Below are 16,127 nucleotides of genomic sequence, written 5' to 3' on the forward strand. Positions count from 1 at the left end.
CTGTCTCTATGACATATCAAAAGTGTTTTGAACAGTTACTACACTCCTCAACATTGAAATTGCAGAACCAAGAGCAAGTCATAAGGTTATACAAATATAGTAAGTAGCAGGTGTCTCTAAGATCTGCAAATGATTAAACTTTCAAGCTTTTGTCTCGGATGCAATAATAGCCGGAGATTGGTCTGGAGACCACGCGGGCAATGCCATGAAGAGGCCTTCACAAGGGAATCTCACACCGGTCCTACTCCTGGGATTATGGTGTGGCATAATGTACGGTAGCCAGACCCCTCTAGTCTTCATTTCAGGTACACTAACAGCTCGGCTTTATATTGATTTAGTTGCGGAACCACTGGTGCAGACATTTCTCCAAATTGTCCAAGAAGCCACTTATCAACAGGACAACGCCAGGCCGCATGTTGCTCGTGCTACTGAGAGCAGCCTGCATGGCTTAAATGTTCTACCATGGCCTGCAGCGTCTCCGGACTTGTCTACCATCGAGCACATCTGAGACTTCATTAGTCGGCAACTGCAAAGGGAGCTGCCAGCAGCCAATCTTGATGATTTGCGTGCCCAAGTGCATTCTGCCTGGCATAACATTCCTCAGACATCCATTAATAACCTCATCGATAGCCTGCCTGGGCGTGTAAGTGCGTGTATTTCTGCGCATGGAGACCAAGATGTTTGGAATATTTTGTTTCCATTTTTTTACCATTTGCATTTTATTATCATGTCTATCGATCCTGTGATTTCAACAATTCAAAAACTTTTCCTTCTTGGTGTTAAATTTCAATGTTGAGGCCCTGTTCACACGGAGTATTTTGACAAGCTTTTTGGAGTGGAAACCGCTCCGCAAAACTCGTCAAAAACTGCCCTGCAAATGCCTCCCATTGATTTCAATGGGAGGCGGGGGCGATTTTCTCCTGCGAGCGGTAAAACCACCTCGCGGGAGAAAGAAGGGACATGCCCTATGTTCGCGCGTTTACGCCTCTGGCAGAGAAACGTATTTCGCTGAGTTTTTTGCCCGTAGCACTCAATGGGCGTGTGCGAAAAACGCGGCGAAAAACGCGGCAAACGACGTGAGGAAGGACAAAATCTGCCTCAAAATCCCAAATGGAATTTTGAGGCAGAATTTTCCACCTGCAAAAAAACTCTGTGTGAACACAGCCTTAGGTGTCAGTTAGAGTACAGAAGATTTTATAGATAAAAAACACATGTAAAATGCACACAGGTCTATTACACATGCCCACCTGTCAGGTTTCCATACCGTGGACAGTTCTGATTCACATTGTTTTTCTTATATTTATTAAGTATTCATATCCATGTCCCTGTCACCAGCATCACCAGACAGTAATATGATCTTCGCACTTGTTGTCCTGCTCCCATTTTTTTAATTTTCACCACCCCTACATATACTGTACTATACCTCTTGCTTCTATTTATTTTTTATTTATTTCTACTATAACCATTCATCATAAAGGATGGTATTTTTTTTTTTTAACTTTTTGACAATTATGTAAACCATAATAGAGGATGTAAAAAAACAACCCAATAAAATGTTTCTGGCAGTCAGTTTTAATAATAAAAAAAAAGAACAGTAGTAGTGTTACATAGAGCTTGCTATTATTGTAAATGTGATATGTAAAAGGCTGCCTGGCGGTCCCAACAGTGAAATATCACGCACCGGAACAAGACAGAATACAAACCAGGGTATAGTTCCATTTTACCGGATATTCTCTGCTTTGTAAATGACGACAGACTGGACTTTCTCTTACTTACATGTTACATTACGAACATTGAGTATGCTTTTTGCAGCGTTACCTGCTCCGTCCTAATAAGCCATTTGTAGCATTATAAGTATATTCAGCATTATAAGTACAGCCTTACAGATTTACAGGGTTTATATTTACATTTCCAGTAGGTACTTTTTTTCTTGATCAGCAAAGTTTGGCGAATCAGCCAGGAAAGAGTCATGAGCAGCTTCGAGGTCCTTAAGTATCTGGAAAAGCTGTGTAGCGCTGTTATTTCTTGCAGGATCTAAAAAAATATATATCGATTTTTAAATTATTAAAAAAAAATATTTAAAGCGTTTTTGACAAGGTGGTGGCAGCCCGAGAATGCCTGGCAGCCCAATGCTGGCCAAAAATAGTGCTAAATGCCAGACTATCAGGATATTGCGAGATAGTCTGGCATCAGTACCACAGAGATAAAGCCTAGGTAGCTGCTATCCACTCTGCCCTTGGCACCCGTGCAGCAGAGGACCTCAAACTCATGGCCTTGGGGACAAGGAAGAGAAGACCATTTAAAGCAGACCTGTCAAGTCTCCTATGATCCCCTATCTGAGCGCAGTATAGAATAAAGATGGAGATGCTCAGCCCACTGTGTATAGTTTTATGATTTGATTCAGTAGTTCCATGTAAGGAACTGTCGAAATGCTGCCAGGTCTCAGAGAAAGTCTGGGAGTCCTGCTCACCCCATCCACCGTGCCGATTGACAGCTCTACATGTACATGAAACAGCATACCGTTCAAAAACATACCTGTGGTTAGGTGAGATTTACTGCTGTTATCGTGTTTTGTTAGTTCCAAGTACTTTTCTCTGCAGATACAAAAAAATAAATATGACTTTAATGTTATGCACAGCTCCATCTCTGGGTATATAAGACTCTGTTCACATTAGCATTTTCCTTGCTGTTACTTTTTGACAGCAAGAATAGCACAGTCTGCAGCACTCTGTCAAAAATAAGGAACACCAGATGAACCCTATTATAAGTCGATGGGATCAGTCAGGATTAGTAGGGATCCTTTCTAAAACAGATCTGCCATAGCGGTCATGACGAATGGTAGCCATGACAGTAGTGTAAATAGAGCTTTACCCCTTTTTTTTTATAAAAAAATGCCAAAAAGGTCACTCAATTACTAGATTATGCCCAGGTCATTTAGCCATGCTTTAACAATATACATGGGGTAATTGTCACACAAGACGTGATTCTGACCCTTTTTCAGGATTGTCTGATTTTCCAGCCTTTATTTGGTTGAAATTTCAAAAACCATGATGTTTCGTTTTTTTGCATTGAACAGCCTGTGCATAGTCACGGATCTATGTAAGGCTATGTTCACACACTTAACAAAAAGGGAAAACAGCTCCTGATTTTCAGCCGTTTTTTAAGCAACTTGCATTTTTCGCTGCGTTTTTTACGGTAGTTTTTGGAGCTGTTTTTCTATAGAGTCAATGAAAAATGGCTCCAAAAACGGCTCAAGAAGCGTCATGCACTTCTTTTTTGCTGGCATTTTTTTAAGCGGCCGCGTAAAAAAAACGCCCGACAGAACAGAACGCCGTTTTTCCCATTGAAATCAATGGGCAGATGTTTGGAGGAATTCTGCTTCCGGTTTTTCGGCCATTTGTGGCCCGAAAAACGGCCCAAAATAAGCCGTGTGAACATACCCTAAGGGTATGTTCACACGCTGAGCCAAAAACGTCTGAAAATACGGAGCTGTTTTCAAGGGAAAACAGCACCTGATTTTCAGACGTTTTTTGAGCAACTCACGGTTTTCGCTGCGTTTTTCGCGCCGTTTTCGCGCCGTTTTTTCGGCCGTTTTTGGGGTTGTTTTCAATAGAGTCTATGAGAAAACAGCTCCAAAAACGTCCCAAGAAGTGTCCTGCACTTCTTTTGACGAGGCTGTAATTTTACACGTCGTCTTTTGACAGCTGTCAATCGACGACGCATAAATTACAGGTCATCGGCACAGTACGTCGGCAAACCCATTCAAATGAATGGGCAGATGTTTGCCGACGTATTGGAGCCGTATTTTCAGGCGTAAATCGAGGCATAATACGCCTAGTTTACGCCTGAAAATAGGTTGTGTGAACCCAGCCTTATTCTATCAGCTAAAAGTACAGTCCAAAGACACCTCACATCTTTTTTTATTTATGTATATTTACTATCATGGTGCCAATCAAAATGTTGCAAATTCTTCTCAACGTTTATTCCCTCATTGCTCTGTCATACCGGTCTTTGTCATGGGTTTTTATTGCAGTTTTGTTGTGGTTTTTATGTGCTTCTAAGCCTCTGTGCACATTACGTTTTGGTCTTACGGAAAGCTCCCTTTGTACACGCTAAATGTGTCCATAGGGCTCCATTAGCCCGACAGAGGCCCAAGGAGTGTCCTTTTGGCCTCCGTTAGGTTGTATTTATCTCAGTTTACCTTTTTTCTTTGAGGATGGAATAGTGTAGAGACTATGCTTTTCCACCCTGAGGGATTCCATAGAAAAAAACGCATACCGCTCAGCATTTGATTTTTTAACACGGGAGTCCAACATTTAACGAATACGTTAAGGGGTTTTCAATAGCTTCTCATGACGTATATGTTAAACAGATGCCTAAGTTGCATCCGTCACACAGACTATAATGGGATCCGTTTAACGTGTACGTCATGAACAAGGGTCATGAGAGCTCAAGATGTATTTGTTTACTTATAACATGAAACTATGGTAACAAATGCCACTGTTTGGGCATCCGTCACCACATATATAACGTATTTCTCTGGAACTTTTCTCGACATATACATTAAATGTAGGCCGTAAAAATGTGCAAAAAGCCTTAATTGCTATAAAAGACGCATTTTAAAAACCGCATGCATTTTACCAGGATTTGTTTCGATGTGGTGTTCGGCCGTGTGGCTATTCCAGGTGAAGCACATGAGTTTCACCTCTAACAGCCACACGGCCGAAAACTGTATTGCAAAATCTTGTTATATTGTTTTAAAAAGCGTTTTCCGAAGCAATTATGAAGCACATAAAAACCTCCTCAAAACTGCAATAAAAATGCTGAAAACATGATATAAAGGCCCTGTAGAAAATCAGCCTTACTGTATGATTTAATCGTCACTTTATGGTAAATATCTATCATTGGAATATTCCTATACTGTTATTACGCTGGAAAAGAAGCAATTTACCTCATTAACTCTCTCACTCCAATCAAATGTCTGAAAATCAACTGCGCCTCCAGGTCTGGATTCAAGAGATCGTTCCATTCCTGTAATGTGACTTCATGTCGAGTTTTGTCACAGCCGGCCACTGAAAGCAAAGGACACACACGTACAAAACCTGATCGTCTCTAACAATTCTTAACAAGGAGGCATTTAAAGAGGACTTGTCATCTGGCCTGACATATATTTTTTTTAATAGTAAATACTTTAGTAAGTATTCCTCATGAAGTAACAATTTTGGAACATCTTTTCTTAGAACTCTGCGTTGGGCCATTCCTCTGTTATTCCTTCTAGAAATGTATGAATAAATTGACAACTAGGTGTTACTATTCCCCTAGTCAAAGGGGCGTGTCCATTCACATTTTCACTCTGTCAGCACTGATTGGCACTGACGTCAGACTGTATAAGGACACACCCAACCGGTAACACCCAGTTCTCAATTTATTCATTTCATTAATTTCTGGGAGAAATAACAGAGGAACGGCCCAAAGTAGCGTTCTAAGAAAAGATGCTCTAGAATTGTTATTTCAAGGGAAATACAAGGGAGGGACCTGTATTTTGAATATGCCATAAATGTCCAAGATGGGAAAACCCCTTACGCCACCAGACGTAACTGTACAACATGGATTGAAGTGCCTAGAGCCTCCAAGACGTGCAGTTACGTCCTGGTTGCCAATCGTCATTGTGTCAAAGGACATAGTCATATGACAGAGATGCTCGGTGGTCGGGAACCACCGTTGGCACAGTCACACAACAGGGGACCAATCACAGCGGTCCGCTGCCGGCGATCGCTATGATTGGTCAGTCTTTAGTGACTAACCAATCATAGCCTGTTACTGTTAAAGTTTGCTGACAGCAACTAATCACCTCAGTTCAATTAAGTGAGGAGATCAGGCATCTGTTCTTAGGATTAGCGAAGTAGGATAAATTAGTTAGGGATCGTCCGTCCGTTAAGTAGAGTTAGAGAGAGACAGTAGGATAGTCAGATAGGGATAGTCAGGTAGAATTTAAAATATATAGAATCTATCTATATCTATCTCTCCCTCTCTATAGAGAGAGATATATAGATAGATAGATAGATAGATAGATTTGGCTGGTAAGGGAGTATCTAAATTCATTTTTTCCTCATCCTCCAGCGATACAGAGGAAATTATTCAGAGAGACGTTACAGGCAGGCACAAAACAGCCTGATAATGAACATTTATGGGTACTCCTAGATAATTATATACCCCAAACTCCTGAATTCAGTGCTGCAACAGGAATCCAGGTTGACATAGCAGGCCTAGTGTTTTTCAGCTTTTTTAAATGATTAATTATTGTATTAGATGAAGTTTTAAAAATTGCAATTTAATTAAGGTTAGGTTAGGTTTGTACAGGAGGATGGAAACGAATATACCTAAATAATCTCCAATTTAATTTGCATGCAAAATTGGTTGTGTTTCTTTAACACAAGCACCTCTGAACGTAGACATGTGTAGTATGTATCAATTTCTCACATATTACAGTATTTTGCAGAGTAATTTTTTTCATAAGGGGTCTGCTTGAGTGTTTTAGTCACAAAGTTTAATTTTCATGCAATTTTTGCTTATAATAACTGATGCAAAGTTGCATGAAGGTGGTGGTTTGTATAAATTATTACATTGTATTTTTATACATGGTATGCAATGTGCGCTCCAAAAAAATTATATTTTAACAGCATACTAGCTGTTTTTCGTGTTCAGTATATATTTTTAACACATTTGTGGATGATGGGCAAATATTGCATGGCCTCTGTATCAGCGTTTTTGAGAGCGCAAATTCTTCTTGATGTAGACGTTTGTAGTGTATATGAATTTTGCACATCTTGGTCTATTATTTTTACATTGATTTTGTGAGCTTGTATGTGCGTTTTATGCTCAAATGTATGTTATAATGCATTTTGTAAACATATTTCCTGTTTGTCACAAAGTTACGTGAAGGTGGACAGGCACTTCAAGGCAATTGCAAAGATCAGGTTGTCTGCTTTCAGGAAATATATAGGGTTTGGGGGTGTTTAATCCCTGTATTTTATAGGTTGTTACTTTTTGTTACATTTCCTACTTAAAACCAGATTTTTGTTCTCCCTATAAGGTATGTATGAACTCTACACATATTGAAATTTTATTTTTAGGATGTGTGGCGCATCTAATTTTATGCTAGGGTCAAATTTGTATGCATTTTTTAAAATAAAAATTGTACATATGACGCAAAATTGCATGACGGTGCCAGTGTGTATAAAGTGCTGACTGGCATGTTGACAATGTGTGATCTGTCTACTTATAAAAAAAATATATAGATATCAATGTTTAGTATAATTCTTTACTTTGTAATATAGTGTTTATTTGTACATGTCAAAAAAAATTCTGGCTCCTAGAGGTGCAAAATGTCCAAATACCCATGGCAGAGGAATGGTTTAGAGGTAGAACGAGAGTGAGGTAAATGGTAAATTGTGTTTAGAATAAAAAAACATGATTGGTCGTGGGGCCACTACTCTTGGGGCCATTACTCTTGGGACCACTTTTTCTTTGCACCAGTTTTGATATATCTCCCGGATTGTGTTTTGTTTGATGAGAGGTAGCATTAGGACAAGGTTGTGTGCAGAGTGGAGGATGTATTTAGAGATGCATCATAGCAAGCACCTCTGAGTATAAAACGCCTAAGAGGTTGACAACAGGATACATGTCAGTTCATCTTGGGGACCGAGGATTTTTAACCTCTAAAAAAAATACAAATTCTTCTGGATAATGAGTAGTAAGTGTAATACCTCCTTTGTCTTTCTGGTGACAGCAACTCCATTTCTCTCCTTTGTAGACACCAGGATGATAGGAACCAAGCATATCACTGTTGTTGACACAGGCCTTTCGCAATGCTGATAGCCATTGATTTAGTTCATTAACGCACTAAAATACACACAGGGAGTTAAAATATCGCTTTACTGACTGGTCATTTTATTCAATAATCAGAATGTTATCAGAATGACTTCAGCCTTTAGGATATTAGGAAGACTGAATTAAGGCCGCATGCACACGACTGTAGACTTCGTCCATAATTACGGACATTTATTTCTATGGCCGACGGACACCTTCCCGTATATTTAGAGGAAGGTGACCGTGCCATAGAAAGTCTCTGCAAAAGATAGGGCATGACCTATTTTTGCTTTTTACGGACCGTGCTTCCATACTTTATTTGGGAGCACGTCCTGCAAATGTGATTACAGGCACGGTCGTGTGCATGGGGCCGTACATGTCTAACTCTAAAAGTTTTAGAGATTATGAAGAAAAGATTTACCACTTTAAAGAGGCTCTATCACCACATTATAAGTGCCCTATCTCCTACATAATGAGATTGGCGCTGTAATGTAGATAACAACAGTGTTTTTTGTTTTTTTTAGAAAAATGATCTATTTTTACCATATTAGGAGCGATTTTAGCTTTATGCTAATTACTTTCTTAGTGCCCAACTGGGCGTGTTTTTACTGTAGACCAAGTGGGCGTTGTACAGAGGAGTGTATGACGCTGACCAATCAGTGACCAATCAGCATCATACACTTCTCCCCATTCATTTAGTCAGCGCATAGGGATCCTGCTAGATCAATATGTGCATTCACATACTCACACATTAACGTTACTGAAGTGTCTTGACAGTGAATAGACATTCCTTCCAGCCAGGACGCGATGTCTATTCACAATCCCGACACTTCGTTAACGTTTCTGTGGTATTTACAGCAGAGCAAGCGTAATCTCGCGAGATCACCCTGTAAATGACAGGTTACAGCGAGATTATGCTTGCTCTGCTGTAAGTACCACAGAAACGTTACCGAAGTGTCGGGATTGTGAATAGACATCCCATCCTGGCTGGAAGGAATGTCTATTCACTGTCTAAACACTTCAGTAACGTTAATGTGTCAGTATAAGACAGCACATACTGATACATGAATGGAGAGAAGTGTATGACGCTGATTGGTCAGCGTCATACACTCCTCTGTACAACGCCCACTTGGTCTAAAGTAAAAACATGCCCAGTTGGGCATTAAGAAAGTAATTAGCATAAAGCTAAAATCACTCCTAACGTGGTGAAAATAGATAGTTTTTCTAAATAAAAAGCACTGCTGACACCTACATTACAGCGCCGATCTCCTTATGTAGGAGATAGGGCATACATTTTATTTATTTGTGTTCTCATGTTCTATTTTTTACTGTGTTCTTACTTTTACTTCTCTATGGGGGCTGCCATTAACGACACATACAGAGATGCTATACAGCACATACAACCCCATAGAGAATGCGAAATCTGGCGCCATTTTCATGTGGACCGGAAGCCGCTGCCGGACAGTAAGATGACGACTTCCGGCCGCGGCTTCCGGCCATATGTTCAACGAAGCGAAGGCGCAAGGAAGAGGAGCGTAGACCAGCGGAGGCGGCGGCAGGAGCAGGTAATTTATGTTCGTGTATGATGTGTGTATTATGTTCGTGTATGTGATGTGTGTATTATGTTCGTGTGATACTGTCTGCTGAGCCCTGTATCTAATCCTTCTAGCACTGTGCAGTCGTTCAGAAAATGGCGGCACACAGTGTAGGAGGTTTGAAGACATTCAAACCCCTCCTCCTGGTACTAGCCAGAAGAAGGGAGGGGGGGATTGTGTGAGGACACTAGAGGAGAGTGTGTCCACCCCAAATTTGCAGCAGAAATCAATGAGGTTGCTTTACCACAGTGACAATGCTGCAATTTTGGGAACTGTTCCCTCTAGTGGCCAGCACATGGAAATGTTATAAATTAGAATATCATTTATAATATTTCCTGACTTGTGAAAAAATTAAAACAATGTGGTATCCCTTAAATACTAATTGTTTAACTGGAAAAAAAATAATTTCTAGCGACACATTCCCTTTAAGTTGGCTGTAAATAATTATTTTTAATTACAATAATTATTAGTAATTAATAATTTTTAGTTGTGTGTTTTTCTTTCTTTTGAACCAACTACCTACATTGTCTATGTGAGTCTATGTGACTATTACTTTAAAGTACACAGCTTAAAGAAGCACTCCGGATATATATACCTATATACACAGGTTTTACATGTTATGTATTATAACATATTCCCTATATAAAGTAAAAATAATGCTATTCATATAGACAACTAAAATAATTATAATAAAGCCTGTGTTGTGACATCCTATTGTCGATGACTTAGAGTGGCGCAGAGTGAAATAAGAGGATTCACTACTGTCATTATGTTGCACCATATTGTTAATGTTATCAGTACCTTACACTGCAAATATAACGCCTCCAGGCCGCTATTCTCATCCGTGTAAATAATCTGCATTACATTTGAATTTCCAAAGCTTTTTTCTTCCACTTTTTCCAGGGCTCGGATTCTCAATAAAGGTATAAATGAACTTTTCTGCAGGAAGAAAGAACCAAATATCGTACATTTTTTTAAATTGTATACAGCGTAATGTCTACACTGTGAATACTGAAGTCATAGGTGGGAAACAGTTAAAAGACTGGATAGATGGGGCAACAACACATCAATCTGGAATCTGGGTTCAAAACACCTTCAGGGTTATTATGACATTTTGTATAAAAAAAATTTTTTTTTACATCTCAAAAGGTAGTGTCAATATGAAAATAAACACCAAAAAAGTATCCCTAAATGCTGCAATAAGACCAAATCAGTCGTATTGTAGAAAATTACAAAAAGACTTTATTAAAGACAAACAACACAGTTAGTCCAGACTCTTTAAAAATAACACCCATAAAAACAATGTACAATCAGTACAGAAAATATAGACAGTGTTGAATATAAGGCAGAGCAAACAATGGTGATACTATGCATACCATATCAATAATATTAAATATGTACCGTGAGTATAACTATACTTATACCAACATTACATAACCTCTAACCTCAGTAGGACCACAATGACATGTATGGTAATGATCATAAAGAAACCATGAAAACCTCATGACACGCATACCCAAACCCACCATAAGCCATTCCACTGCCACAACACTGTCAGAACACCCCAACGCGCGTTTCGCACCCGGCTTCGTCAGGGGGTGCTGAATAAGTGTGACAGGAGGATTTAAATAGGCAGTACACAGCTGAAAGTGTACCTCACTTACTTGTCCAGAGGATGTTTACTGGCGCATACACGAGGAGATATACTAGTGATATAGATGGATCGATTGTCACTGACATTTTTAGGAAAACGACATCAGTCAATTCCTTCCTTTATGCCAAATCATCTCATCCCCCACAGACATTGAGAGCAGTTCCAACGGGACAATTCCTAAGAGCACGTCGGATTTGTTCCACTCACTATGTGAGAGCTAAAAATACGCAAAGAAGTGATTTGCTCATACCCAAACCAAAGAAAAAGAACAGCAATGAAGAGGTAAGGTTTATCACCGGATATCATGCCCAATGGAGAGAAATGAAAGCAATTTTTGAGAGATTCTGGCCGATCCTTCATACCGATGTAGATTTGAGCGTAGTGTTATCAGATTGTCCCCTCATGACCTCACGTAGATCACGTAACCTAAGGGATATATTGGTAAAGAGCCACTATGTAGCTCCTACCTCAGTATTTATATTTAATTCCAGAGGGCCTAAGTGGGGATCTTACCCTTGTGGTGACTGCGGGGCATGTTCTTTAATGATTAGATCTCAAAATTTTATTGATTCTTCAGGGTCAAGAGAATACAAGATCTGCCACAATATCACCTGTCGTTCAACTGCTGTGATCTACTATGCAAATTGTCCATGTCGATTAATATACGTGGGTCTCACTTCTAGAGAACTTCGTGTGGGAATCCTTGAACATATAAGGGATATAAAGGGAGCCATGAAAACTGATGATCCTGAAAAACTAAGCAAATTAAAACCAATACCTCGTCATTTTCGTGATCACCATCAAGGTAACTGGAGACTTCTCACTTTCAGAGGAATTGACAAAATCTCTTTGGGTAATAGAGGGGGTAATATTCAAAAAATCCTTGCCCAATGTGAATGCAACTGGATTGGGTTAAATGAAATGGTTAGTTTTGCCCCGTTTTTATAATAATCTCTAGTAGGTGCCAACTTCTGTTATGTTTTATCCTTTCTGTGTGGGGAGGATTTGTGAGGGTATGTAATATTTTTTTGCTTGCAATTTTAGAGTGGACCCCATTTGGTTATATCGGATGCGCCTGAGGACAGAGATATCATTTGTTCTGATGAATATGTGGATTTTTGAGGTGGCTTCATCTGAAAGTATTTTGAATGCAGGGATTGGATTCTCTTTATCCTGCTTATATATGATTCAATGGCTATATAGTGTTGGATTGAATGGCAATAGTAAAAAGTTGGTTTTGGACACTGTATGGTTACCTATTGAGTGAATTGTCCTCATATACCGGCATTATGTAGATGCATTGTTATAGGGATGGAAGTTTTTTCACGTTTTTAATCATCATATGCTTTTTTTCATCCATATGTCTTCTCACGTATTCCTTGGTTGCTTGCAGCTCTATACGAGTTTATGCATACTCGTAAACTTATTTATTTAGCACTTGACTCATTTGAGTCCTTATTTTTCACCTATTTGGTCCTCTCACTCACTGTTTATTATTATATATTATTTTATTTTATTTTACTCATTTATAATTCCTATGCATGTATATATGCATGCATATCTAATTATGTGCATGTATGTATACATGTTTATTTTACACATTTTTCTTTCTATATTTTTGTATTCGTTTATTTTTCAATTTTTGGTCCATCTCAGAGATGTGGTTCTAGTATTACACTTGTTCGGACATTCTCTTCTATACACGGTGATATATCACCTTAAATTATTTATCGAGAGTGTACACAGTGGGCTCCTAGGCATGCATTGGGTCCCCCTCTGTACACTCTTTTTTGCAAAATGGATTGCTTAATCTGATATCACTATAGTGCCATTTGTTAGTACATATGATCGGGTTATTATTTTTTATGCCTGACTAGGCTCTAATTCATATACATTGCTGTGCTCATGAATGCATTTCTCTAGTTTTAAATTGGTGCTCTTGTATACATTCTCTATCGTTGTATAGGGGCAAAAGCGATTGCTCTGCCCTTGTCCAAGATGGTTGCGGTGGTCCCTGGTTGTTGTGCGCGTGGTGAGGGGCTGTTCATGACGAAGTTCACGGCGCAACATGGACATGAGCTCTGTGCGGCTTCGCACTGCTCACTTCCGGACGCCGTGAACGGCGTGATTGAGGTGCCGCCTCTCCCCCGTGTATGCGCCAGTAAACATCCTCTGGACAAGTAAGTGAGGTACACTTTCAGCTGTGTACTGCCTATTTAAATCCTCCTGTCACACTTATTCAGCACCCCCTGACGAAGCCAGGTGCGAAACGCGCGTTGGGGTGTTCTGACTGTGTTGTGGCAGTGGAATGGCTCATGGTGGGTTTGGGTATGCGTGTCATGAGGTTTTCATGGTTTCTTTATGATGATTACCATACATGTCATTGTGGTCCTACTGAGGTTAGAGGTTATGTAATGTTGGTATAAGTATAGTTATACTCACGGTACATATTTAATATTATTGATATGGTATGCATAGTATCACCATTGTTTGCCCTGCCTTATATTCAACACTGTCTATATTTTCTGTACTGATTGTACATTGTTTTTATGGGTGTTATTTTTAAAGAGTCTTGACTAACTGTGTTGTTTGTCTTTAATAAAGTCTTTTTGTAATTTTCTACAATACGATTGATTTGGTCTTATTGCAGCATTTAGGGATACTTTTTTTGGTGTTTATGCTATGTATGGGTTCCCATACAGTGAAGGAAATAAGTATTTGATCCCTTGCTGATTTTGTAAGTGTGCCCACTGTCAAAGACATGAACAGTCCAGAATTTTTAGGCTAGGTTAATTTTACCACTGAGAGATAGATTATATAAAAAAAAAAAAATGAAAATCACATTGTCAAAATTATATATATTTATTTGCATTGTGCACAGAGAAATAAGTATTTGATCCCTTTGGCAAACAAGACTTAATACTTGGTGGCAAATCCCTTGTTGGCAAGCACAGCAGTCAGACGTTTTTTGTAGTTGATGATGAGGTTTGCACACATGTTAGATGGAATTTTGGCCCACTCCTCTTTGCAGATCATCTGTAAATCATTAAGATTTCGAGGCTGTCGCTTGGCAACTCGGATCTTCAGCTCCCTCCATAAGTTTTCGATGGGATTAAGGTCTGGAGACTGGCTAGGCCACTCCATGACCTTAATGTGCTTCTTTTTGAGCCAATCCTTTGTTGCCTTGGCTGTATGTTTCGGGTCATTGTCGTGCTGGAAGACCCAGCCACGAGCCATTTTTAATGTCCTGGTGGAGGGAAGGAGGTTGTCACTCAGGATTTGACGGTACATGGCTCCATCCATTCTGCCATTAATGCGGTGAAGTAGTCCTGTGCCCTTAGCAGAGAAACACTCCCAAAAGATAATGTTTCCACCTCCATGCTTGACAGTGGGGACGGTGTTCTTTGGGTCATAGGCCGCATTTCTCTTCCTCCAAACACGGCGAGTTGAGTTAATGCCAAAAAGCTCAATTTTAGTCTCATCTGACCACAGCACCTTCTCCCAATCATTCTCAGAATAATCCAGATGTTCATTTGCAAACTTCAGACGGGCCTGTACATGTGCCTTCTTGAGCAGGGGGACCTTGCGGGCACTGCAGGATTTTAATCCATTACGGCGTAATGTGTTACCAATGGTTTTCTTGGTGACTGTGGTCCCAGCTGCCTTGAGATCATTAACAAGTTCCCCCTGTGTAGTTTTCGGCTGAGCTCTCACCTTCCTCAGGATCAAGGATACCCCACGAGGTGAGATTTTGCATGGAGCCCCAGATCGATGTCGATTGACAGTCATTTTGTATGCCTTCCATTTTCTTACTATTGCACCAACAGTTGTCTCCTTCTCACCCAGCGTCTTACTTATGGTTTTGTAGCCCATTCCAGCCTTGTGCAGGTCTATGATCTTGTCCCTGACATCCTTAGAAAGCTCTTTGGTCTTGCCCATGTTGTAGAGGTTAGAGTCAGACGGATTAATTGAGTCTGTGGACAGGAGTCTTTTATACAGGTGACCATGTAAGACAGCTGTCTTTAATGCAGGCACCAAGTTGATTTGGAGCGTGTAACTGGTCTGGAGGAGGCTGAACGCTTAATGGTTGGTAGGGGATCAAATACTTATTTCTCTGTGCACAATGCAAATAAATATATATAATTTTGACTATGTGATTTTCACTTTTTTAAAAAAATATAATCTATCTCTCACTGGTAAAATTAACCTAGCCTAAAAATTCTAGACTGTTCATGTCTTTGACAGTGGGCAAACTTCCAAAATCAGCAAGGGATCAAATACTTATTTCCTTCACTGTATGCGTAATTATATACATTGACTAAATGACCTTTAAATAAATAGGTATTTTTTTTGGTTTAACAATATGAAAATAAGTTTACGTTTATTAACCCTTATATGCGGGGCAATTTCAGTGTATACTGGGCAAGACATGCTGTAGGCTCATCTCATAATACAATCATGAACAGGACCATAAAAAAAGAGTATTACGAAAAAAACATTAGAATCTCCAAGATTTTCTAACCTTGGAAAATTGAGTCTTTGCAAAACTTAATGCATCAACCGTTAATGAGAGGAAGAGCTTCTTGAATGATGATGTCAGCAGGTAACCTTTACATTTAGTTCTGTAGACCATTAGTTGACCTTCTTTAACTGTTAGACTCTGTAGGTTAAGTGCCTTCTGCAGATCCAGCTCTAAAATAGAAACAATGTGAAGCCACATATATTATTACACTGTGCTTTTATCTGCCAAATGACCCTTAAATTATTTTGCAGTCATCACATATACCTGATATGTTTACCCCCGACCACTATTTTCCACTTTTAGGTGAGTAAAAAAAAAAAGTTGAGTAACTATGTAAATACATTACTTATGTTATACTGATCCTGATGTATTATAGTCTAAAGTAGCATTTTGCTTCCGATAGGGCCAAGGTGGCCTACATCTTGTTACTACTGTCTGAAAAGGTGCTGACCAGGGCATCGCCCCTTGTGGGAACATAACATTCCAA

The 16,127-nt window shown here is 39.5% G+C and overlaps 1 protein-coding gene across 1 annotated transcript in view; it reads right to left on the reverse strand.

The window, feature by feature from the left end:
* Window positions 1–1,551: 1,551 nt before the first annotated feature.
* LOC142742830 (ras GTPase-activating protein 4-like) overlaps window positions 1,552–16,127 on the reverse strand; it is a 182,797-nt gene continuing 168,221 nt past the window's right edge. The window contains exons 16-21 of the mRNA XM_075852979.1: window positions 15,641–15,810; window positions 10,266–10,403; window positions 7,767–7,902; window positions 4,952–5,072; window positions 2,536–2,594; window positions 1,552–2,034 (exon numbers count right to left, since the gene is read on the reverse strand). Coding sequence (XP_075709094.1) covers window positions 1,904–2,034; window positions 2,536–2,594; window positions 4,952–5,072; window positions 7,767–7,902; window positions 10,266–10,403; window positions 15,641–15,810 — 755 coding nt within the window. The 3' untranslated portion in view covers window positions 1,552–1,903. The remainder of the gene's footprint in view (window positions 2,035–2,535; window positions 2,595–4,951; window positions 5,073–7,766; window positions 7,903–10,265; window positions 10,404–15,640; window positions 15,811–16,127) is intronic.

Source organism: Rhinoderma darwinii, chromosome 2 (genome assembly GCF_050947455.1).
Source record: "Rhinoderma darwinii isolate aRhiDar2 chromosome 2, aRhiDar2.hap1, whole genome shotgun sequence".
NCBI classification, from domain to species: Eukaryota; Metazoa; Chordata; class Amphibia; order Anura; family Rhinodermatidae; genus Rhinoderma; species Rhinoderma darwinii.